We start from the raw sequence: 25,324 nt of genomic DNA, 5'->3' as shown, positions 1-25,324 counted from the left end.
GACAGATAGATAAGTCGCTGGGTACACGAGATGTGTGCACACGGCAGAGGCTGCAGGGATTTGCAAACTTGCTGAAGAGATAAGCTGCTAAGCTCTTTTTGCGCTACCGTCACCACCTCGTAGGTATGCTCCGGAAAAAGAGGGACGCTGACACTCTTTTCGCGCGAGCGCAAATAATTTTCACGAGCTTGCATAAACTTAACCCAAACACGAATTATGCAAATCGCCGCAGCTCTATGCCGGGAACACACCGTACACACGCACGTCTCGGATTAGTAGCTGTATACACACCTTGAGATAGCCGAGCACGGAGACGAGCAGGATGAAGACGACGAAGCCCATGCAGCAGCCGATTATCAGCCCGAGCCTCCGCGTGAGGACGCTGCCCCCGGAATTGTCGGAAGTCTCGTCGCTGTTCATGGACGAGCCGTCACTGCTGGCCACAGCGTCGGGCAGCTCGAGAGTCAGCGCCTCGGTGCAGCGCGACGTCGCAGCGTCCACGTCGACTTCGGGCAGCGACGACTTCTCGAGCATGACCTCGTTGTGCGAGCCGTTGAACCGAGGAGCCGGCTGCTTGCGTCCGCTGCGAGTCAGCCCGTTGCTCTCCTCGGAGGAGCGCGTGGGCCAGCTGCCCAGGCCCAGCACGCAGACTCTGTACCGGGAGTTCGGCTGGAGCTTCGTCAGTCTTACCGAGCGCGCGCTCGACTCCAGCCTCTTGCTGTGCACCTGCGAATGCACGGGATTTGAGCTTTTTGTATAATTCTACATATAAAAAACGAAGTTCCAAAATTTACTATCATAGGGGGATCAATATTTATTCTATTCTATAAATAAAAGAACACGGAAGAGAATATGAACCGGAAGCTCCAGCGATATTTTAAGCGAACCAATGATTCGCGGACTATGTATGAAGCTTAATTAATATAGCGCTTATTGAGTCTAGAAATAGGTGAACGTAAGAGGCGGCACTCCGACTTTCTATTGTGACACGAATCAAGCTAATCAATCTCCGATGCATCTTTGGAGTATATGAAGTTTTAAGAGGTAAAATTCTATATACATCCGCGGCGAACACAGAGAAATTAATGCACTCGATATTGAATAAGCGAATCGACTCAATTGGAATGGAGAATCCGATTGGTTAAATCGTTCAGTATATCGAATCATTTCTAGCAGTCATTAGATTTTAAACGATAGCGTGCTCACCTCGTCGGAGTTGTCGAGCGCGTAGAAGGCAACCTGGAAGCCGAACAAGCCGGAGTGGTTCCTGCTCTGCCAGGACACAAGGACGGAGTGCGGCTGTATATCCTGAATGTCGAGTTTGGGGATCAGCGGCGCCGAGCAAAAAGCGTGCGGGTCGAGATCCAGGAAGACGAGACCGCGCAGCTCGGGTGGCTGTTCGCACCTGAGCACACCTCCGCTGCCGCTGCCGCCGCCAACGGCCGTTTGCGCCGCTGTCCCTGGTTCGTTTGCGGCCAGTGCGCCGCCTGCAGGGCCGCGATTTCGAGCCAGACCGCCACTGCCGACGAGCTTCTGATGATCCCGCAACCACTCCCACAGCTCCTGGGACTCGCAGCCGCAGTGCAGTGGGTTCTCTGCGAGAAACGAAAATCGAGAGAATGAGCGAGCTGCACTTTAGTACGGCATTTTGCGTGGGAGCTCTTTTACAAAGAGGCTTACAGCGCATCTCATTATTTTCAGATATCGATTCGAGCATCGCTTTGTCTTTATAACAATTCGTCGATTTTTATTTTCGGTATTGTGTGCGCAAGCGAGTAAAAGCATTTTCTTCAAGTACATTAAATGAAATAATAGTTACCTTCGGTTCGTAGACTTCGGATCTGCGTCTCGAGCGGCCTGAAAGCGTTGAGTGGCAGGTTCTCGAGATAATTCTTGCTGACGTCAAGGAGACGCAGCTTTTTGAGAGGCTTGAATGCGTCGGCTGCGATCGAGGTTATCCAGTTGCCTAGCAGGTGCAGCTCCGCCAGGTTTTCGAGGTGCTGAAACGTCGTCTTGCTGACCTGACCGATGTGGTTGTAGGACAGGTCGAGCACCTGGAGAGCCTTCAGGTCGGGTGAGAAATCCTCGAGGTCTTTGAGCCGGTTATGCGTGAGGTTGAGGAGCCGAAGCTGTTCAAGGCCCCGCAGCCTCTCCTGCGGCAGGAACTCGAGTTCGTTGATGCTGAGGTCAAGGCTCAGAAGCTTGGGTAGGCTGTGGAAGGCCCCGGGCGAGAGTCGAGATATCAAGTTGTTGCTCATGAAGAGGTGCAGCAGCTCGGGGAAGGCTTCGAAATCCTGGCTGGTAACGATCGTCAGGTTGGTGCGACTGATGTGAATCTCCTGGAGCGCGGGATACTTGGCCTCGGAACTGATCTCGTGAATGCGGACGAGCGGATTGTCAGTGACGTTGAGCCAGCCCAGACTGGGCACGTTCTGGGCGGAGAGAGCTACGGCAGGGATCTGACGGAGCTTGTTTCCGGCAAGCTCAAGCTTTCGCAGCTGATCCGAGTGAAGAAAGAAGTTAGCCGGCAGGGCGGTCAGGTTATTATGAGCCAGGTCGACGCTCACAAGTTTTTGTAGATTGGCAGAGGCAAAGCCCGACAGGGAGTCGATCGAGTTGTCGCGCAGGTCAAGTTCCCGTAAGTTTTTCAGACCGCGCAACCTGAACAGGTTGACCTGAGAGATGCGATTGCGGGCGAGTGAGAGTTGCTCTATGGAGGAAGCATTAGCAAAAACCTCGTAGGGTATCTTCTGGAAGTGGTTACCGTCGAGTCTGAGCTCCTTGAGCACTTCGAGTTCGAGGAACAGAAGACCTGGAAGGCTGATCAGCATATTGTCGCTCAGCAAGACCTTGACCAGATTCTTGTTTCGCGAGAAGATTTCGGCTGGTAGAGCGTGAATATGAGCCGACTCGAGGCTGAGCTGCTGCAGTGAAGGCAAGCCGTCGAGGGACTCGGCGCTGATCAGACTGAAGTTGTTGTGCGATATGCGAAGAATGCGCAGCCCCGGTATGTCCAGTCGGTCGAGGGCGCCGGCGGTCAGTCTGTTGTGTTCCAGGTTCAGCTCGTACAGATTGTTAAGACCGCGGAAGGTTCCCCTCTCGATCAGACCGATGGAGCAGTTTCGCAGGTTCAGGCTACGGATGGGCAAGCCTTCCTGGAACATGGTGTCGTGGAGGCCGGCTAGACGGTTATTGGACAAGTCCAGGACACGCAGTCTCTTCAATGCCGTGAGGGCGTAAGCGTCGAGCCTGCGCAGCCCGTTGTCCGACAGATAGAGTTCTTCGAGCTCGTGCAGCTCAGAGAAGGTCTTAACGGTCACGTGGCTGAGCTTGTTAATGCTCAGGTCGAGGAACTTGAGAGCCTGCATAGGCTGGAAAGCCGTGTCCTCGATGCGCGAGATCGAGTTATTGGTCAAGTAGAGGCGCTCGACGAGCAGCAGGTCACGAAAGAGTGGCGCCTGTAGCCGGGTCAACCGGTTGTGGCCCAGCCACATGATGCGTACGCTGGCCTGGCCGCGCAGCGAGTCGTTGTGCAGGACGCCTAGGCCGTTGTTGTCCAGTTGGATGGAGATGAGAGAGGAGCTGCCGGACGCGCCGCCGGGTTCGTTCGTCACCTGGAACACGTCGCCGAGTACAGCGAGCAGGTTGCCTTGCAGGTTAACGTGCTGCAGGCTTTGGAGCGACCTGAGCGCACCGGTTTCCATGTCGGTGATGGCATTGTTTTGGAGGTGCAGCTCGAGAAGACTTGGCAGGGGCGCAAACACGCCGCGGCGAACCTCGGTGATCTGGTTGTCCTGGAGCCGGAGCTCGCGTAGCTGCTTGAGCTTGGCGAAGGTACCGAGCTCAAGCTCGCGGATGCTGTTGCCGTCGAGCGAGAGGCTCGAGAGGTTCTCGCAGTGCTCGAAAAAGTCGCGAGGCACGCGCTCGATGAAGTTGCCGCTCAGGTGGAGCTGGCCGAGCTGCTCGAGGCTGGCGAGGCCGCGCGAGTCTAGTCGGCGAATCGCGTTCTGCTGAAGGTAGACGACCGAGAGGCTCATGCTACCGACGAACGCGTCAGCCGGGATCTCGAGGATGTTGTTCTCCGCGAGGAAGAGTTCCTTAAGCTCGGGCAGCCGTGAGAAGACCCCCCGAATGTAGTGTACGTGGTTATGACTGAGGTCGACCGACCTGAGCTTCTGGTTGGCACGGAAGGTGGCTACATCGAGGAAGACGATTTTGTTGTGGCTGAGATCGATAGACTCCAAGTGAATGAGCGAGATGAAGGCGTCCTTGTCGACGCTCTCGATCGCGTTGTAGTAGAGCGAGAGCGTGCGCAAACTCGGGCAGCAGCGGAAGCAGTTGAGCGGCACGACAAGGAAGTTGTTGCTGCTGAGATCGAGGAAATTGAGGACGTCGAGGCGCGAGTAGCCGTCCTCGGGCAGTTGGGATATTTCGTTCCAGGCAAGTCGCAGAGAGGTGAGCCGCTCCAGTCGGCGCAGAGCTGTCATGGGAAAGAGGCGGATCTTGTTCTCGGCGAGGTTCAGGTCGGTCAGGCTGTCCTCGAGACTAGCGAACGCGTATTCGGAGATCTTGCTGATCTGATTGGCTTTGAGGTTGAGCTTCAGCAGCGACAGCCCGTAAAAGCTAAAGCTCGGCAGGTCGTGGATGAGATTGGCTTCGAGGTCGAGGGCCGCGAGGCGGCTCAGACTGTTGAAGGCCTTCTGAGGCACACTGCTCAGACGACTCGAGACGATAGCCAGGGACTCTAGGCTGTGGCTGAACTTCTGCAGGGCTCCTTCGCTGATCTCGCGGATGCCCGACTGCGAGATCTGCAGGTGGCGCACGAGCACTCCCGTGGGAAAGACGTTCGCGCGCAGCTCCTCGACCTTGCGCTCGAGCTCGTAGACGCTCAGCGACTGGATAACCGCGTCTGTAACAGCCGGCCAGTCGGCTTTTCTTTTTATGCTCTTGTGCTCTTACTACCAGGGTCGGCTGTATTCTATGTGCGTCGCATCATGCAAAGCTAATGGCGTAGTTTGACTTGTTACAATTACGTATATTAGGAGGGTGCAGTTCTGAAATGTGCGCAGAGCATGCACTTATCGTCTCGTAAAAACTAATGCTGCTGCTGCTGAGCCACGGTTCGCTTCTTCGCAGGCATCCGCATCGAGACCGCATTATCGGGTTTAAGATCGCGTCGTTCACATAAAGGGTAAAAGTTTTAATAAAAATTGACTTTCCGCGCGCGCACTGTGGAGATGGAAGAAGCTTGTAAGGGATTCTTCGAGAGTTCATAAAAGCCTCTACATGCTGAGGGCATACTTATTTCGAGCATTAAACTCAGAAGTATAATGCATATAAGTATAACAAAGCTAAGAGCAGAAAGCACACACAAAAAAATGCTTCGCACCACATAAAGCAGTTTGCGCTATAACGCAGTAGAGTAGTAACAGACGGCACCGGGTAAGCCGTCTCGTGATGGCTTATGGAATCCGGAAGTCGGAGATATCGCGGTTCTTTGCATAAAAAACGCTCGATTTGCAAGCACTATTGGTAATCTTTCCGACGGAAATAGCTCGTGCAAGGCGCTCAGCTCCGCCGACGAGTGGAAGATCTGAGCGTGGGAAGCAGCTGTCGCTACTTACGCTGCATTTCCGAGTTCTCGGGCGAAAATCCCACATGCGCGCGCGAGAGAGAGAGAGAGAAGAAAGGCAGTCGCAGCAGCAAGGATAAAAGGCAGAAAGAGGGGCAACAAAAATAAGAAAGACGGCTGGAAACTCGCAACAAAAGAGAATGATTCAGAGAAAATAAGGGCTTTCGTATGTATACATACGGGAAATCAGAGCGGAGTGAACGGCCATTGTGCGGATTTTGATTTCTCGAGCTAGCCTACGCGCGAGGGCGTAAAAGGCGTACGTACACTCAAAATATAAGCGAAAAGAAATGCGAACAATGCGGGCATGGAAAGCGGTAGAGAAAATGAAGATGAAAAAAACAAACGAACGAAAATAGCGGTGTCGCTCAGACATTAGCATTAGCATATGACGAGAGCGTAGAAGAGCGAGGACAATGTACTCACCGCTTGGCTTGGCCTGGTTGACGACGCGCAGCAGCGAATTCTTGAGCGATTCCTCGGTGGAACCGGTGCACTCGAGGAAGAGGCCGTCGTCGAAGTTGTAGCAGGGGCAGCCGGGTATGGCGTCGGGCGGCGGGCACTGGGTCGCGGCGGCGTTCAGGACGGCGCTCTTGGCATCCGACGAGCGCAGCCAGCAAAGCAGCCCGAGGAGCAGCGGCAGCGAGCAAACGGATAATCGAAGGACCGGCCCCTGCTGCTTGCGTTTGCCGCGCGGCCAGGTCGTCCACTGCATTATCGCGCTGCTGCTACTCCGAGCTGCATCCTCGCCGCCGTCCTTCTATACGACACTCGAGAGCTGCCGGCTACCGGCCAGCCCTGCAAGCACACACAAACAAACGGACCGGTTGAGATATCCGCGGATTTATGACGCCGTCGAGATTCGCTTTGCGCGCAGCTGGCTGCAGAAGCTCCCTCCTGCCGCCACCGTTCTCCTCGGGGAATTACCCCTCTCCGGGATCGGAGTTGCTGGCTTTTCACTTATACCAACGTTTTCGCGAAGGGAGCCCCCCTCCCATCTATCCTCGAGTTTATCGCTATTTACGAGTTTTCGAATTTACGGTGTTTCCGCCTAAGTGATTCTTAGAACGCGCGCGTGCGCGAGCATCAGCTTTTTGTAATCGAACCGCGCGGCTTTATCTCGAATCCTTGTATTTCACGAGCGCGGCTCATACATACGGTAAAGATTGATTGATAAACTTTGCGAGACATTCATTTATCACGCGCTCGGGATCTCTGAGATTCAACTTTTTATATTCGCGGCGTGTCGCTTTGAGGGCGATATTATGATTTCCAGCAGATGCAAATTTAATCGACCACAGCTGCGCGCGGGCGCGAAATGGTTTCGAGCTTGTTTAAACTTCATCAGCCGCTTGCTCGCTCGCTCGCGCCCAATGCATTTAAGCCAGCGCGCACGCGGAAGAACTTCTCTACTTGGGCCGGCGCATAATGTAAAATCTTTCCCAACTTTTTCAGCGGTATCATAATAAGCAAATTAGCGAGCGATATATAAGCGAATTTTCCGATTCACGCAGAGAAGAAAAAGCAGCAGCTAATACACGTCTGACTGAAGGAGCTCTCGATGTACACATGGAGCGAGCAAAAGCTGCGGATAAATTGGGCAAATGAAAAGGTAATTTTTTAAACTCCACAGGACACACCTGACGGCCCCGCGACAAGGAGGTAAAGGAGGAAAAGAGTGCCGCGGAAAGTTAGAGAGCAGCGGCCGACAGAAGGTATGTATATACCCGCGCACACACACGATGAGGGTTAGGTAACTTCCTAACGTTATTCAGATCCTTCTGGCCCATTAATGCGGCACTCGTTGGCATGAGTCGAAAGCGAGTTTGCAGTGTGGCTCGCCGAGCTTGGGATCGAATTAAAACGTTGCGGTGCTCCCTCATATACGCATCCATGTATGTACGCAATCTTTATGCGTCGTGCATATACCCGTTAATAAAGTGTACGTTTGCCACGCGCCTGCGCGCACGCGGCACTTGTTACGCGCCTGTGTATAATTGATGGATCCATCCGGACGCAAAAGCACTTCCGTTCTAAACGTTCTCGAAAGGCTGCTATGATGTCCGAGTGTCTACCTATAATACCTCGCGCGCGAATCGCTGGCGATAAATAGAAGGGAATTCGAACTGGATACTGCGGACCATACAATCGGCCATATTCTCGGTCGCGCAAGTTTATCGCTCCTCTCGATCGCCTCCTATTACTGCAGGGTATACGCCTATACCCATATCTGAATTGCGGCGTTTTTCGCTTGAAATTCAAGTGCTATTAGTCGAATGACTGCGATTGCATTGTGCGTACTGTATCGAATTCACCCGTGGCAAATAGTATTAGTCGCAGTGACGACTACTAATGGCACGCGAATAATAATACATCATTGTTACGAATCGCGGCCGCAGTCGTTGTGATTATATAATCGAATAATTGAATTTTGTCGACGGGCGAGCGTACGACATCTCGGCCACGAATTAAAGCCACGAGACTGCAGCCAGAGCTCCGACTAGTTAGCGTATTTTATTATCCTATAAAGCACTCGCATAGCGCCGGAGACGCTTCGGGGGTATTTATCAGCTTTATATAGTCGACAGACGAACTCATATCCGTCAAGGGTATTACCGCGCGAAAAATCAACGAATCGTCAAACGGATCGAACAAGCGAAATATCCTCGAGTTTCGTGGAAAATCTCATTGTCGGAGGTTATTGCGACATGAATTAATTGGTTTTCCGCGAATTTTAATGCGCCGCCATAAAGGTCTAAGAATAACAATGTGCCCCGTCCGCTTACATACTTTGTTGGAAAGTTAATAATGCGCGAGGCCGAGGCAAATTGCCGGGGGAAAGTGGATCGGGAAGACGGAAAAAAGATTCGCCAAAGTCAAGCGACCAACCCCCGGAAAACTCGCGCCGAGCGAGGGAGGGAAGAAAAAAAAGAGTCGCCGAAGCATAAGAATAAGTATATACGTATATAATAACGGTATAAGCGGAAAGAAGAAAAAAAATATAGGGCGCTGAATAATTTTCAACGATGAAAACTCCGAGATAAGAGGACTTACCGAACTCGCGTATTGTTCGGGGTCGTGTGCCCGGGTTAAAGTTTCCCTTTCTGCAGGGATGAGCCAAGTTATAAGAGCATAACTATAATACAGAAGAACTGCTTAATTTATAATCATTTCTCTTTGATACGCCACTGAAACTCGTGAGAACCTTTAACCATGAATTCGCGACAAATTCCACTGTACGACCGCTACGAGAGAAAAGAATGTCTCCGGCGCGGCTGAAAGAATTGCGGAGAGAAAGAGAGAGTAATTATTCACGTAATTGATCCAAATAATACTCGTGCGGGATCAGAGCTTTCGTGAATTTTCACGTCTCGACAAAGAGAACAACGGGCTTGCAGTAGCGGTACTTGGTCTCTGCCATATAGATAGTTCTCTAGCGCCGTCGCCGGGCTCGTAATTCTCGCTTTTTTCGATTTCAAAAGCAAGAGCACAGTGACCGGCTCTCTACTTGCGCGCTTTCGGTGCGTCGTCCAATCCAATTCCGCAGCGCTTGCTGTTCGTGTGCACGTGTGTGTGTGTGTGTGAGATCGAGCGGCGGAGAGATGTGTACGGGCTCTCGAACGGAGCGGTAATCCTGATGCACTGCTCTCGATTTAAGGAGGAACGTGCTTTTACGCGAAACACACACCGGGAGCGCCGCGCCGGCTTAAAGTTTACCTACATAAATCACGAAGCTCCCGAAGTTGCATTTTGTTTTAATCCCTCGTTGATCAAAGAATTATACTTTCCCCGGGAGCGTGTAATGCTCGCTCCTTGAACTGCAGCGCGCGATCGCTTCTTTTTGCCCGGGTTCGGCAAAAAGTTGATCGTTTTGAGAGGCGGTACTATTACTACGTGTATAGGAGTTATAGTACGAGGTGAAGCCGGGGTTACGCGTAATTTCACCGCGGTACAGTCGGAAAAAGAAATACGTGCTCGCATCGATGTCGAAGAAGTATGAGTAGTTCGTGGAGGAATTAGTATATCGGAATGAAACAAGCGGTGCATACAGCCAGGTAATACGCGGGTTTATGATGCTTTTAAAGTTCAGAGGTAAGGTTCAGCTGACCACGAAGGTTCGTTCCTTACTCTGCCTACTTGACCACCAGCCTGCTTACTCTTGCGGCGTGGCTGGGTCATAAAAGTAAAATAAAATTTGGCGCTGCCACAAGTAGACCCGGCGGTCGACTTTGAGTCAGATAAGAAATATGTTTTCGGTCGACCACCGAGAGCGGATATATAAGTATATACGGTGAGCCGAAACCAAGCAGCTGCTTCGGAACGAAGATATATTTTCGCGATCGCCGATCAAACGACGCGGATTAATACATACAGGATGTTATAAAAAGTCTTCCAATTAACATGTTATGATTATAAGTGTAACGCGATAGGGGCGTTGGAATACATCGCTCGCCGAAAAAGTTCGCAAAGTTTTTTTTATTTATCGTTCGCGCCGAGAGGATGAGCGATGAAAATTCCATTTTTCGCCATTTTTAGTCGTGTCAACGTCAGCGTGCAGTTACACGCCGCGTTTTTTTCCCCGTACAGCACCGAATTCAAGAGGAGGAATGTCTTCTGCAACTGCGCGCGTGAATCATGAATTTTTATTTTTTACTCGCACCAGCCGCGCCCGAGAAAAATAAACCGTTCCGTCGTCGACGAGCTGCAGCCGTCGTATAGCGTTTAAAGCTCTCCGCCTCTTCTACCACCGAAAAAGAGTGCACGTATCGCGGTAAATGCGCAATCGCTATTATACAACGATGTTCACTGTTACACAGTGCATCGCCCTTTCTCCTGAAAGCGCTGATTGCAAGCGAGAATTCTTGCGCTTGCAATTAAAATTATTGCGCGCGAATTTATTTGCATTCGAACACCTCGGCTAACTGGACTGTAAAATCCGATATTGTCCTGCTCACGCTTATCCCCGTTATATCATCGTAAAATCGAATTAATTTTTTCCGCGCTTAATTTCCCGGCGCCGTGCTATTCGCTTGGAAAGCGACTTGGTTGAACTCGCTCGTCAGAGGCAACTGCGGCGCACACAACGATGTGCGCGAGCGCCGAGGACAAATGAACTCTGCGGAGAGTTGTTCGCGGGATTCTAAAGTTTTACCTCGGCGGATTCGCTCTCTCCTCTCTCTCTCTCTCTCTCTCTCTCTCTCTCTCTCTCTTGCGCAGTTTTACCGCGGTGGAGCAGCTTTTTTTCCGATTCTCCCTCGACAGCTCTGGCTCGGGCAAAGCTAGCTTCTCGTAAAGGATAACGCTGCCCTCTCTCCCACCACGAGCTTGCGGCTCGCGGCCAAGATCGAGGCTGCGAAATTACGAAAACAAGACACAGGGGCTTTCCTCGTGCACGGCTACATAAAGCGCAGCTAGAGCAGCCTTGTTTTCCACTCTCTACACGTAAACGAACAAACGTATACATATGTGTTTATTTTTTTTCAGTCTAGTGTATAGCCATTTGCCGGCGCTGTCGTGGGAATAGTCTACCAGAGTTTTATGTATATATATATATATATATATATATATATATATATATATATATATATATATATATATATATATATATATATATATATATATATATATATATATATATATATGTATATATACGCGGATGCGACGGAGGAGGACGAAAAAGAGACAAGCGCTGGACTTGTTTACTGTCAGTCGCGGTTGTAAAGTCGTTCAGCGCCGGACAAAAGGAGGAAGCAAGGGCGCGAAAGTTCATCTTTCCGGATTGCTTTAGCTCTCCCCGTCTCCCTCTCCCTCTTTTAGCCATCAGTCAAGCCGAGCAAAACTAGTTGCTGATGGCGAGCGGGCCGAGTTGATTTCTCGCGGGCATCTCGAGCGAAAATCGAGTTAGTCCGCGCTTTTTGCGCGGAGGGAATATTTGGGCGGCCGGGTAAAAAACTGCTTTTACCCGCAGTTCTCGCCACGGTCGAACTCAATTTACCTAATGCACTTCTGTCCTATATTTACTCGGCAACTCGTAATAAGCTTTTTTAATAATTTAGCTTTTTTCTGTTTCAAATACGCAGACGAACTATATTGTTCACGCGTATACACCGTGCGCACGGCCTTTCCTTCGCGGCCCTCTATCATCATTCAAGAAAGTTAGTTAAAAAAGTGTCTGAAATTATGACGGCTACTTTTAAGGGCCGTCAGGAATGAAAAAGATAGAGCGAGGGCCGCTCGTGAAAAGACAAAGTGTAGGAACGCGCGAGGGCGCTCGTAAAGGCGAGCAAGAAACGCGAACGGAGTGAAAGAGCGTTGTATATTATAGATATATGGGTGCATGTACATGTACCTGCAGACCGAGCGACGCACCTCCCCGATGCAGTACACGCGCTTGCACGAAGCAACGAGTTGTTGTTTGAGCCAGGCAACAGTGCACTGCAGGCTGAGCGAAGCGAAAAAAAACGTCCGAGCGAGCGGCAAAGAAACAAAAGGAGTAGCGCGAGGAAGTAGCTCCTTGCGTGCAGCGGTGCGCGGCTGCTGTGCTCTGCTGCGAGGCTTTGCCGGGCGTCGAGCTGTGTGTAAGGTAAGCACACGAAGCCTTTAAAGGGTAGCTCGCGGAGTCGAGGCGCGCGTCGGAGAAGGCTTTTTCCCGCGCGTATATCTTCTTCTCTCCTCCTCGGCTGATCCGAAGCACGAGAGATAGAATAAAAGAAGTGTGTACACCCGCGGCGGCCGTGTAACTCGACAAACGTCCTCTGCTTCCTCTCTCACTCTCTATCTCGCGCTTCGTCCCGCGCGTCTTCTCGCTTTCTCGCGGGGGTTTTGCTGCAGCTTTATTTCGAGCTTTCCGCGGCGAGACCGACACATTCGCTATGCTATCGCGCAACCCACATCTCGAGGGTTAAGTGTGCGGGGACGAGGTTTATTCTATTCAACGGGGCTGTACTGCTCACTCGGCTTATTGCGCCGGAGGTCTCCCCAACCCCCCACTCTCTCTCTCTCCGCAATGCACTTACCCTCTGCGCTGGCGTGCCACACGGGGATTTAGATGTCGAGAGAGCTGCATATGCTTCACGCGCGCGGCTAATTTCCATTCTTCTCTTCACGTTCCTCTCCAGCACCTGCGATGTACGGCGATTCGTCGAGATGGACAGCCAAGGCCGATTGAATACTCTTATGCACTGCACGATTGGGCCGCTGACTCGGCTTTTCTGTGCCGCATTGATTTTAATTACGTAATGCGCCTCGCGCACTCGCGCGCAATTTTATTGAAAAGTTGAAACTGGAACGCGCGGAGCCTTTGTGGCAGACGCAGAAATGTAGCTCGAGAGCGCCAAGGCTCATTCGATTCAATTTGTTTAACGATCCGCGGATTCTATCTAGAAGCAGTTTTTTCGCAAATGGCGTCGATGCTTTTTCGATTCATTAGATCTGGCCAATGGTCTCCTTCGACGAGTATATTTTACGATCGACACTCGAAGCATTATTATGCTCGCCGGCTTTCGATTCAACTTCCGCGGATATGTATAGAACTAAATTTCTCCTATTTACTGAAGCGCGAGACGACGATAGCTTAATTTATCGATCCTAATTGTGCGCGAGCTTAATTGAAAAATAATCATCCTTTGTTTTAGAAACGCGCATAGTGTACAGAATTCGTAGCACGACGTCAAACGGATTTTGCCAATTAACGCGCGCTTACGGAATTAATGCGAAGCGCATCGACGAGAGTCGGCGTTATTAATGAAATAGAGCCCCGTACAATATATCTATACGCGCACACAGCTATAAGTGGGCCGTCACGTTTTGAATACGTGCACTTTCCTAAATAAGTCAATCACGCACGCGGTGCTGCTAGCTCAAACGGATTCGCGCATAGAAGACTCTTTTATTTTTCAAAACGGATCGTTATACCGATAGTTGTATAATAATCCGCGCATGAAAGAGAGATTTTTCAGAGAGTGGCGATCGTTAAGGTGTACTTTGCGTGCGACATGCCATTGCAGATCTCAATTTTTTTACGCGAGATTAATGGACGCATTAATCGAGCGAAGCGCAAACAAATTTTCAGAGCAGCTAAAAAATTGACAAGATTATAATTGCATCATCGTGACTATACGTTTTACAGCGCTGGATAAAACTGGAAAATTCTCGAAAAAGGTCATTTGGATCTTCGGGGATTGCACAGGGAGTGTATAGGGATTCATCGCATCGACTTTGACATTACTGTGCGTAGCAAACTCATGTAATGACGATGACGTTTTCCCCAATATCATGCGCTGTAACAGCCGTTTAATCAGCGATTCCGTCAGCGCACTTTTCGCGGAAATTCGATTAGTTTGACATTGCGGCAGCCGCGACAGTGTCACCTGGAGCAATATCCCCGCAGCGGAGAAACTGGGACAAGATGAAAGCAAGCGGCAGCGCGCAGAGCGGAAACCCTTCTTTTCTCCGCCATATACACACAAAAAATCGTACGGATGAATCGCGTTTGATATAAAAAGTGCTTTTGCATGATTGCGATTGCCTCTCGGAGTCAGGGGCGCGAAGCTCAAAAACATATCGTATTTTCTGAGCTGGTAGTTTTTTGATGATAATCAGCGGCGACTGTACTGGCTTTTTCGCTCGATAAACTCCGCTCTTTGATGCGAATATGCTTTAAAAAGCAGGCGCTGCTAAAACCGACTGCATCTGCGCGGGGTTTCATCAGCCGTCGTTGTGGATTACAAAGTGCGTCGTCGCTACGTGAAATTGCAGCGAAACTCGTGGAGACAACTCTCTGGGCGAGGGTGTGCGTTACGTTGCGATAAATAATACTCTCGTTTGCGCAAATAATTACACGGGCGAAATATTCCCGTTTGCTCGTCCGGTTTCCTTTATGCTTTCCGGCGCCGTCCGATTAATTTGTCCGAGTGAGGAGAAATGTACTTGTAAAGCTTGTGTTTGCGCTGAAAAAATACGTTTAAACGCGTAGGCACTATTTGCCTTGATTAAAGGAAAAAGCGAGCGATGATTCTTCATAAACGAGAATTTCCCGATTGCTGAGTGCATAATCTACGGTCAGTATAATATGGCGGCTCGGGCGGCAGCACTCTGCGTTGTGGCAATCTCGGCACCGCAGGAGAACGCGACGCAATTTATTAAAATTTAATTAAAATTCATAATTAGATGACGGCGGCTTATAATACTTCCAAAGCACGGTAGAAGTTTTACGCGCTTCCGCGGCGCAAATTAGCCGCCTCCGCACCGCCGAGCTATGTATACACAGATATTCGACGAGAGCGAAACATCGGTTCATCATCGCAAACTTCCCGCGAATATTCTCATTTAAGATTAATCGCGAGAAAGGATAAAAAGGTAAACAGCGGACACTTATTATCGAGCCACGTCGGCGGCGGTTCATCTAATTAAATAAATCGCTTTCGTGGCTGCATTATATACACGCGCTTATTCGGCAAACATACGCCGGCGAGATCTTGCACCGAGCCGTGAGAAATCGTCGCTTCTCGTGACGCGCTCGAATTCAGCGAATTTGCGGGGGCAATCGCGATCGTCGCACACGGCGCACGTATTATAATAATAATCGCCGTCGCGAGCTAAAAGAAATAGCCACCGGCTATTAAATGGCTGGCCGCGCTCGCGCATTAAAGGGCACGCGCACCTCTCTCTCGGCGCGTATAATTAATGTAAGTATGCTCCTGGCGAATTAGCTTACGGTTATCTCGGGTTTAGCCGGGGCAGCAAGAAACGGCCACTCCGGCAGAAATGAATTAAGAAAGCTCGCGCGCTGGCGGCGCATGCTTATACAGTGGCCTGCCGAGTGATAACGAAAGCTGCTGCTGCTGCAGCATGCCGAGGGTATATACGTATCTAGAGCGGGAGGAATTTGCGCCGAGAGAGCCGGGCGGTGATTAAAACCGACTGGCAACAACTCGGGGCCGGTCCCGTGAAATATGTAAGCCCGAGGAGTGGCTCCTCCGTACTTCTCGAAGTCCTTTGTGCCGAAAGAGAGCATGCAAGAGCAAGAGCGAGAGTTGCCTGCTCTTTTTCAGCCTCTTTTTTCCGGCGGCGCGTGATCCTTTTGCAGGCCACCAGAAAGTTTCCTCGATTTATGCGCGCGCGCTCTACCTGCTGCTTTGCTTCTTTCTTTCTTGTCTACCCCGTGCCGACCACCACCACCACTACTACTTCTTCTTCGTAGTCGCGCGCGACAAGTTCGCCTGGCGAAATTAATGTCGCGCGTGTTGGTATTTTCTTTAATTAAGCCCGGGAGAAGGAAGTTGAAATATGCGGAAGCTGCTCATAGTATACCTGCTGCTTTTCCGTTGGCGGTTTTCGCAGCTTTTTTACCACCATAGTGCTTCGGCGTGAGTGTATCCTGCCTTCATTATCGCGCTTTATTGTGTACAGGGTCTCGAGTTACAAAGAAAAACACCGAGGGCTATAACGCTCTCGCTCTGATTGGTCGATTGCGGAGCGATTTTCATCCGGAGATAAGTTACGGCCGTGTATGTAGGTGTACGATTCAGTATGATGCAATACTCTGTTCGTGCCAATCGATGATTGGCTATTTTTCATAGCTCTATTGACGGACAGGACTAGGGCTCGTATTTTTCGCGCGACTCTGTATCGGATGAATATGAAATACCGATACTGGATACGCGAGTGGCGCAAAAAGTATGCGTACATGGCTGCGCAATACATTTCAATTGCCTCGACCCCAGCCCCTTCCCTGGAGGCTTTTTAAACAAAGCGCGCGCGGTATATGTCGGTTGTTGACGACTGACGCTGAACGAGTTCTGTTTGAAAAACAGCGAGGTATTAGCGAAAAAGCTCTCGATAGTATCCGATTTTTAGCTTCGCCAGCTATTTCCTGTCTATATTAATCGAAATTTGTTCAAACTTTATGCATGCTAGCACCAACTTTATAAAGTTCCTGGAATTCTATGTATACTGCGGGAATAACGCCGAAACGTCGAGCATCGCTTATCTCGACATAGAAGACCAGCTATATCGTACGACACATCTATCCTCCGCACACCATAATTGCTTCGTACAATATGTGGGAATGAAAGATTGCGTGGACAGGATTTCCATAGAGAATCGAAACGCTTAGTTGTATGTAGCTGTATATTGTAAGAATGCTTGTAGTTGTCTAGGGTTTACATTGGATGTCGCACTCGTCGTTGCTAGTCGGTTGACAGACTGAAACTCCCTCTCGCGTCGGGCCCTTTTCCAGAGCGACGCTTTCGGCCGGCGGCGTTCCTCCCTCCGGGCTCAGGTACGTTAGAACGCTGCCGCCGCCGCTCGCTCGGAGGGCTTTGGGACGTTCCGCCGGGACTCGGACTCTGGGTTTTCCCCGTGACGCACTTCGGCCGTGCGGGGAAGGGAAAGCGTCGCTTAACTTGCCGCCATTTGCAACGGAAAAGCGTCGCTTGGCTTCGGTTCTCAAATGCCTCCCTACAAATATATCGAAAGTGGCATATAGAGCGCGCGCGAATCCACTGTCTCAGCGGGAAGTCAATTATTCCGCTAGATTATTTCTGGCGCGGTGCAGCGAAACTCCCGTGTCCTATTACAGTCCGCTCGTTCCATCAAGTGTTGCATACTTAACGGAATTACGTATATCGATGACGATCCCCATAGGCATAAAGAGACGGAGGAAAGAGTGAGACCCGACGATAAGCAACTCAGAGTAAATAAATTAGGCCTAAGCTCGCGGCAACCGGCGTTATAGTCACACCCATCGATTGGGGGCCGTACATCTGAAAACTTGAACGGGCGCTTCTGAATTTCGATAAGCGCACACAGTTAGCCAACTTGCGTCGATACGCCCAGCAGGCGTCTAGTGCTGTAATGAGGCACGCGGGGAGGCGCAGGCCTGCATTTTGCAGACTTGTTGTGAAACTCATTCCGCGAGAGAGAGAGAGAGAGAGAGAGAGAGAGAGAGAGAGAGAGAGAGAGAGAGAGAGAGAGCGTGCTGCTGCAGGGCGGAAAGCGAGAGAACAAAAGCCGATGCGACAGTGCAGTATAGTTATACAGCCGACGGGAGAGATAACGGCACTCGGGCGGATTTTGCGAGAGAGAGAGAGAGAGAGAGAGAGAGAGAGAGAGAGCGCACTTTCGGCAAACAAGATTCCTATGCGCGTCACGCGCTGCTCGCCGATTTATATGCGCGACGAGCGTTAAGTAGTAGCCCGCCGAGCTCAAAAAGCAAACAGCTTTGGCCGTACGCTACTCGTCCGGTCTCTCTCTCGCGTCGCATGCGACCCGTGCGAACTTTAAAACAAATCATTAATTCGATGCGTGAGCCTCGCTCCGGCGCGCTTTTTCGATCGGATATACGTGTGCGCGCAGCCCGGCTCTTTCTCTCTGTTTGGCTTCATCGAATTAGCTTCGGCGCACGCGGGTCGGATCAATTTCGTCAAATTAAAACGGCAGAGAAAAAGGAATATATCCCGTGCGCGCGAAGCTTTAATCGCGTGCGCTATATACATCTGTATAAAACTAGATTCGCTCGGCCGTGCCGCACACGCTTGGCTTGTCGCGTATATAACCGGCAACGAGAGCACGTTTTGCGAAATCTCTCGGCAACTTTTTCAATTTCCAGGCTAATGACGCAAAGGCGCCTATACGCTTGTGCGATTGAATTTCCATCCTCGCGCGCTTTTTCCTCTTGGAGAAAATGTCGCAGGGCTGTGGATGCGACACTGATTAATTAATTCAATGGTATATTAAGCAGAAACTTTAAACGTTCGCGCGGTAATTGCATGCCTGAAAGGGCCTTGAATTATCCAGCATCTACAAATATTTTCCGATGGATGCAAATTGCGACGCTTAGAATTTCGGTCCCCGCGTTAAAACAAAGCAGCGACATCTCTATACAGTATCTTTCGCAATATCCGCTGGTCGTAACTTTTTTAAGAGGAAACTTCGACCTCTAACGCGCTGAATTCTTCCATCGCCGTGTAAAAATGGAAGAGCGCCTCCGCAGCTGCGCGGAGCAGACCTCTCGCACGGAATTAGAGACAGTAAGAAGGACGTTTCCGGCTTGAAAATTCAGCAAATATAATGAGGAACAAATCGTATAACAATTCCCCTCGCAGTGCTGGTGCAGACGGCTAAAAAAGTTTATATCCCTTAAGACCATAGCGATTCGCGTCACGCTTTTAAAAAAATGGCTCGTTTCCTCGAATTTACAGCGTCAAAGCCGCCTGGGCCGAGCGAGGCGTCCGTGCAAATGTAATCCGCCTTAGGTAAGACGATACCAGCGGCTGCAGCGAGCGACGCCGTGTGTGTGTGTGTGTATATATATATATATATATATATATATATATATACACACACACACTTACACACTGCAACACAACGCAAACCCCGGCCGACCGCGGAAACGCGCGCGCGCTCACGTTACTTTTATTTTCCACGCTCTCTGTAATACTGGCCGGCGGCGGTCGCCTCCGCGCATTACCATAAGATAAAAGTATCACTTAAGTTCCTCGTATAAATTTCGCATTCATCCTTGAGCGGGGCTAAATCTGATACACACACGACGGAAATAAAAGTCTCGAGTATCTTGTAAAACGCCATCATCAGCGCTGTCGTGTTGTAAAGCTCTACTCGACTGTCAAAGGATCCTTCAGATATCTGTCTTTGACTTTGTGTCTGTCGTGTAGGAAGAAATGCGATTGCGTAGACAGATTTTCAGCGCGAGTAAGTTTCGAGCAAATAAATCTTGCGCGCTCGCGCCGCTCAAGTTTCAGAGCAGGATTCTCACTCTTGGCGCGCGCAGGGCTCTTCTGAAATGTAGATTTTGCCTCTTGAAAATTTGAGCTTTGACAAAGTTTGAGTAACGCCTGCCTAGCGTATACAGAGGTGTTATTATATATCAGAAAGTTCGAGTAGATTTTAAGTTCGAAACTAAGTAAAATGCAATTAACTGCCCTTTCGTTGTTTGCGCGTCAAACAATACGAAATGCGATATAGTGATATCCTCTTGGTTGCATCGCAATATCGCAGGGAAATAAGTCAACACGGGTGACCGTAACGCGCGTCGCGCTTGATATTATTCTCGTAGTAGTAAAAATATGAGAGAGCTTTCGCCATTATTTAAGCGCACCTGTACAGTGTATGCAAATACGATATTTATACGATGTCTTTATGCAGGTATGATATACGAGACATTGTCTGTTACCGCTCGCTTCCAGCCATTACCTCGTATTGATGCATGAAAATTCCATAACGACAGCGAGAGTGAGCTGCAGACTCCGAGCCCATCAAATCCATTTTTCATGTTCCATCGGGGAAAACAAGCAATATCAGCCGTGTATGACAAGTGCGTAGACCATAAACACGCGAGTCGGTTGGTTACAGGGCAGATCGGGGCTAGTTTTTTCTTTTTCAACAAAAGTCTAAGAGAACAGTATTTTTATTTCCATAAAGCTCACTAATAAGACACCGCGCGTGAGATCCCGTGTCGGCGCGCGTCGCACAAAGCAGAAGCAGCGCAGGTAGTTTTGCCGAGCGAAATTCTTTCACCGGCACGGATTCGCAGCGGCAGAGAAAGCTGGAGAAGAAAGAAAGAAGGAGATCGTCAAACAGCCCGAGTGGTTGTTTGCTCTAGCAAGGGCGTACACATAGCTACATACAGTAGGCCAGAGGCCCTCGCATTACTTTAATTGGAAGAGAAGCACGCGCAAGCTTACTGACACACACACACACACACACACATATACATACGCTGTTTTCTTTCGGATCTAACGTGCTCAGTAGCGCGTGGTGTGGAGCGTGAAAAAACATTGTTCCTCGTTGGTCTAAATTGCGATTAGGGAGTAGGACTGGCGCTGGTGCTCTTGTCACACAAGCAGCATCGAGTGACGGAAAGGGATTGTGCGTGCAGCAAGCCGCCTCTTGAGGCAGTAATTGCTGCTTGCGCGAACGACAAAAGCGTTAACGGCTCGCTTGTTAAACGCCTCAAATCGAGAGACAGTAATTCGAAGCCGTAGCGACGACTCGGGCGCGCTCCGTTTTTTCATTGGCTCGTTACACGTATAGCCGTCGAGCGAGCGTTTAGAGTGGAATTTTCGCGGCCCGATTTGACGCCAGTGAGCTTGTGCGCGCGCGCGTGCTCGAGTGAGCGAAGCACTTGGAGTAATTGGCATAGATACGTGCAAGCGAGTTCGGTCCTTAATATTTATCAGAGCACGGGCAGAAAACTGTTTGTTTTACGGCTAGGTGCTTTTCGTTGTATTCTCTCGTATAACGGCGCGGCCCTTAAGACGCTTTATAACTCCAGCGGTATCCCGGACGTAATGGAGTCAATTTCGCGAGAAGCTCTATGGCGCCCGCATTAAAGCTACAGAACTCCATGCGCGCGAGTGTATATCAGAATCTGAAAGCTGACCTCTTCGGAATGAAACGCTTCGCCCCCGGCCCCTCCAATCAAATTATCGGCGAGAAAAAAGTTCCCAACTTCTTGAAGCGCGCGAGCGAGCGGAACGATAGCGTTGAATTTACATGGTCCTCGAGGAGAGACAACTTTGATTAGCGGCGTGCGGTCACAGTCAACTTTATACGCAGTCGTAGCCTAGCGCTGTATAGGTCAGCTCGAGAGCTATCCCATTCAGTCGTCTACTGGCACTATATTTCCTCGATCTTCCCTTCCTTCCGTCCTCCCTACATGCACTGCTAGTCTCCTTTGTGTGTAACTGCGCGATCGCTTTACTGCCCTATCCATTCTTCCCGCTACTCTTTCCCCGGGTTTACGTCGCCGAGTGTCTATCTGTAGCTACACTATGTATATAGGACACGGCGCAGGCGTCTTCCTCCGTGCGGTGTCCTGCGCCTGTAAAATAATAAGAGAAGTTGAGAGATGGGAGCTCGCGCGGGTCGGCTTTCAGGATCACGCAACTCCCGCTGCTTCGCGCTGACGATTTTTTCCGCTCAACCGGGCGCGCTATATGTACTGTGCTCGCGCTTGATAAAGCTCGAAAGGGGACGCAACTTTTGTATTATGTGTACTCAGTATGCGCGAACGACGCTAAATAATTCATGACCACCGCGAGTCGACTAGTTTATTCCGGATTGCTTGATGTATTCTGAATTAATAATAGTGCCGCGATCGGGATGAATTATTGAAAACGAGCTATACACCCGAGAGAGTTCTTACGCCATGAACATTTTTTCTTTTTAAATAAGTCGCTTAAAGTAAATTTTGCCCGTGAAACCACGCCTGGTATCGTCTTGAATAGTTATATAAAATGCGTTTTCTTCGGGGTCAAACGGTTAGTGCAGTCCGTTATATAATGGACAGCCCCGTGCAGAGTACACTGCCACGACACGCGAGTGAAAGAGTTGCGGGAGGCATCGCAGCAGCCCAAGGCGATTTTCCGCCATTCAGGCGATGCCAGACGGGGAAGAAGGACTCGCTCGTTAAAGAAAGAAATGCGCCTTTCTTCGGAAAGGTCGTGGAGCGCGGCTCTTCGCGTTTCTTCTCTCCTTCCGATTCTTCACCGCATCGCTGACGCTCGTAGAGAGTTTTCACGCGAAGTTTTACCCCAGTTGAAATCGGATCATTATGTGGCTCATCTGCCTGCATCCACGCCCAAAAAATCTTGCTATTGTTACGCCAAGACGCAAATACGGGCCGCGGCGAAGGTAATCATAATTAAAGCGAAACAAACAATCACTCTCAACATCAAAAGCCGGTAAGTAATGAAAAGTCGCTTCATCGAACCGACAGCAAGTCACACAGAAGCATTTTTTTTTATTACTTATTAATGCGATGCGCGCGGAATAGTCCCCCGCCGCAAGGGCTGCAGCCTAGGACGCAATGAGGCGAACGAGGAGCATTTCGTAATGAATCCTCGAGCGAATTAATTCAGCAAGAATACGGTGCGTATGTTGATACTCAGAACCAATGGAGCCGACTACGCGCTGGGAATATGGCGCACAATACCGCCTTGAGCTGGTAACGTATGCGTACACAGAGGCCAGTCTTGCATGCGTTTGCCGTGCTTTACGGATGCTCTGATACAGCGCCTCGAGCCACGAGTTAGTCCAGGCGTGTGGCACTAATGAATTTGCAACTCATTACGTTATAGCTGCTGCACGGCTTACTCTGGGTTATCGGCATCGCACCGGACACGTTATACGAGAGAGTCGTCTATGCTTTTTTCTTGAAATAAATTCGGCAATCAAAGACTAACGAGCAGCCTAATGGGAATCTTGAACGGTGCCAAAAGGGCTTACGTGCTATTATCCGCCGATTAATTTCTTCCGCGTGAAAAATTATCGACGTTCCGGACTTCCTGCGTACACACGGACGCGGATAAGTCGCGCGAGCCGAGAACGTAAAATAGAGCACGAGCCGCGGATCTATAGAGCCGGCAACGCGCGTGACACGGAAAGTAATGTAAGCTCTTTCTGCGCTCCTCTATGAGTATTCCTGGCGCGTGGCCGATATCCCGCCCTTCCTCTTCCCAGCTACTGATGCAGTCATTCTCGCTCTGTTTCTTTTGCACACTAATCAACTTTAAAGTTTCACCTCTATATCCAGCACCCCCCCCCTTCCTCCCTCCCTTCACTCACTCGTTTCGGCTTCTCTGCTATCTTTCCTTCCTTCCTTTGCTGATTATACCTATAGAGACTTAGTTAGTGCATGCACTGCCTGTTTGTGTCTGGAGGAGCGATAAATATTTGACGGCTTCGCAGTATAGTACACACTCGCACACGCGTTCCGTGATGCAGTATCGATAAATCGCTGTAGGCGCGCTCTGTAATCAAAGCTCCTCGCTTGCTCTTTTGCGATTCCGTTAATGAGCCGCCGCAAGCTTTCCGCGAGCAAGCTTCCCATTACTGGCTTGCTATTACGTTATGAGGTGGTATTACATTATGAGAAAAAACAAATATCATATATCTACACACATAAGATAGCGGTTCGCCCCGGGTGTTGATCTGGCTGAAAGATAAATTAAAATTAAAAAATTGCGCGAAATGGAAAATTTAGACAAGTCTTAGAACTCGAAAATCACTGTATCAGGCGTAATCTGCCGTACATACATTCGAAGGCCGGAAACATTGCATCGGCGTAGTTTATACGATTTCACGCAATAAATACTTGAAACGGCGAAAAAAGCCAACTGTGTACCAAAGGTAGCAGTTATCGCTGAAAAATCCGCGTCTAGAAAAAAGCATAACTCGACGATCGCGATAGCGCAAGAAACTTCGATAAATTCATAACAAATCGCTCGAAGCGTATTAAACAGAGGACGTTCATGAGAGTATCAAGCTATACACTATATACACGGCTGTCCGCTTCTTTTCCATCGATCAAGTGGCTATATAAAAATCTCGTTACGATAAAGAAAAATTAGTAGTGGCGCGCGAGCTTGGCTCGTCGACTACTGGAGCCGATTAATACTACCGATATGCCGTCGACCGCGCGCTGGCGAGATAAAAGTAAAAGTGAATCAGTTCCGCGACAGCAAGGTCGCGTCGCCGGCAACGTGGATTCAAGCGCGATAACGTGGCGTAGTTGTTGCCACCGACGCTGTCGTATATTTTTGCTTTTTTTATGTTTTTCCCTTATATTGCCTCTCGCTACAGCTGCGCTTGAAAAAAAATGGTTACAGCAGGCGCGACGGGCGACGCCAGCGCTTAACCGCATATTGGAAAATTTATCGGCGCTACGCGATTGCGCTGATCTGCTCGCGACGAGAATGTGGAAAAATTCGCGCTATTCAATGTATAGGTGTTGTCGTTCGTTAAGCTGCAAGGCGAGGATATTTTAGTAATAAACCTGCGCAACGAAGATGACGAATCTTGTAAACAATATTAATTATTGTCTCATTAACGGCGGGCGTGAAATTCGCTCCGAGCGACACGATCAACTTGAAAATTGAAGCGCCGCACTTATTTCCATACAAATACCTCTTCTCCTGAAATCGCATCAGTTTTGAATTTCTCATCCCTATACATAGGTACTCGGACTACATCGCATCGCGTACCGTGCGGACGCTCCCGGCGCCAGAAGCAACAGAGTCATCAAAATAATATCCGAATGTACGTGATTGCAGAATTTAGGAAGCGCGCGTTCGCCATCCGAACGGTTTATTCTCCAGCTCTCGCATCAAGCTCTCAACTAGGGCGTACATAGTCCTCTGTACGGTATATCTGCACACGCCCGAATCCGCCCTACGGGCAACGTATTTTAATTATATATAACTTCGGAATATAAGCGAGCGCCGCGACAACGCGAGAAGGAGTGCGCGAGTCATCAGCCACCTTAAGTACGCCTCGTGCCATTAGGGCACCGAGATTATTCCTCCTAATTATTTTAATTGTACGCGGGCGGTCCGCCTCCGCGCGCTCGCATAGTCCGGGATTTTCAGCATACCGACCTGGGAACAAGACCTCCCGTACGAATGATTTTTAATGAGTCGTACGTTTCGTGCTGTTGCTTTTTATTCAGCTCCACGGCTGCGTCGGGCAGTTTTCCTCGGGATTTATTTCGCTGGGCTTGCTTGCTTACTCGTTCGGCCGCGCGTGCTGGACCGTCTGGGTCGCGGCTTCTTGGGGGGTGGGCGGAGGATTGTGTCATTAGGCGCCACGGCAGAAGGAGCCGCGGAATGCCCGGGCAGTATTTACCGTCGCAGGGCACGGCCACGGTACGCTGCTCGAAATAATGAGTCC

General features: G+C 49.9%; 1 protein-coding gene across 4 annotated transcripts in view; it reads right to left on the bottom strand.

The window, feature by feature from the left end:
• LOC100121996 (protein artichoke) overlaps positions 1-25,324 on the bottom strand; it is a 113,824-nt gene that overhangs the window by 4,091 nt on the left and 84,409 nt on the right. For 3 of the 4 annotated variants that reach the window (XM_031932235.2, XM_031932234.1, XM_016988257.3), the window contains 4 exons: positions 6,059-6,430; positions 1,820-4,930; positions 1,207-1,595; positions 292-726 (listed from right to left, as the gene is read on the bottom strand). In XM_031932235.2, coding sequence (XP_031788095.1) covers positions 292-726; positions 1,207-1,595; positions 1,820-4,930; positions 6,059-6,347 — 4,224 coding nt within the window. In that variant the 5' untranslated portion in view covers positions 6,348-6,430. The remainder of the gene's footprint in view (positions 1-291; positions 727-1,206; positions 1,596-1,819; positions 4,931-6,058; positions 6,431-25,324) is intronic. The other variant, XM_016988258.2, reaches the window with a different exon arrangement.

Source organism: Nasonia vitripennis, chromosome 5 (assembly GCF_009193385.2).
Source record: "Nasonia vitripennis strain AsymCx chromosome 5, Nvit_psr_1.1, whole genome shotgun sequence".
Classification (NCBI taxonomy): domain Eukaryota; kingdom Metazoa; phylum Arthropoda; class Insecta; order Hymenoptera; family Pteromalidae; genus Nasonia; species Nasonia vitripennis.
Note: the sequence above shows the minus strand (reverse complement) of the source record. Positions and strands in the feature narration are given on the sequence as shown.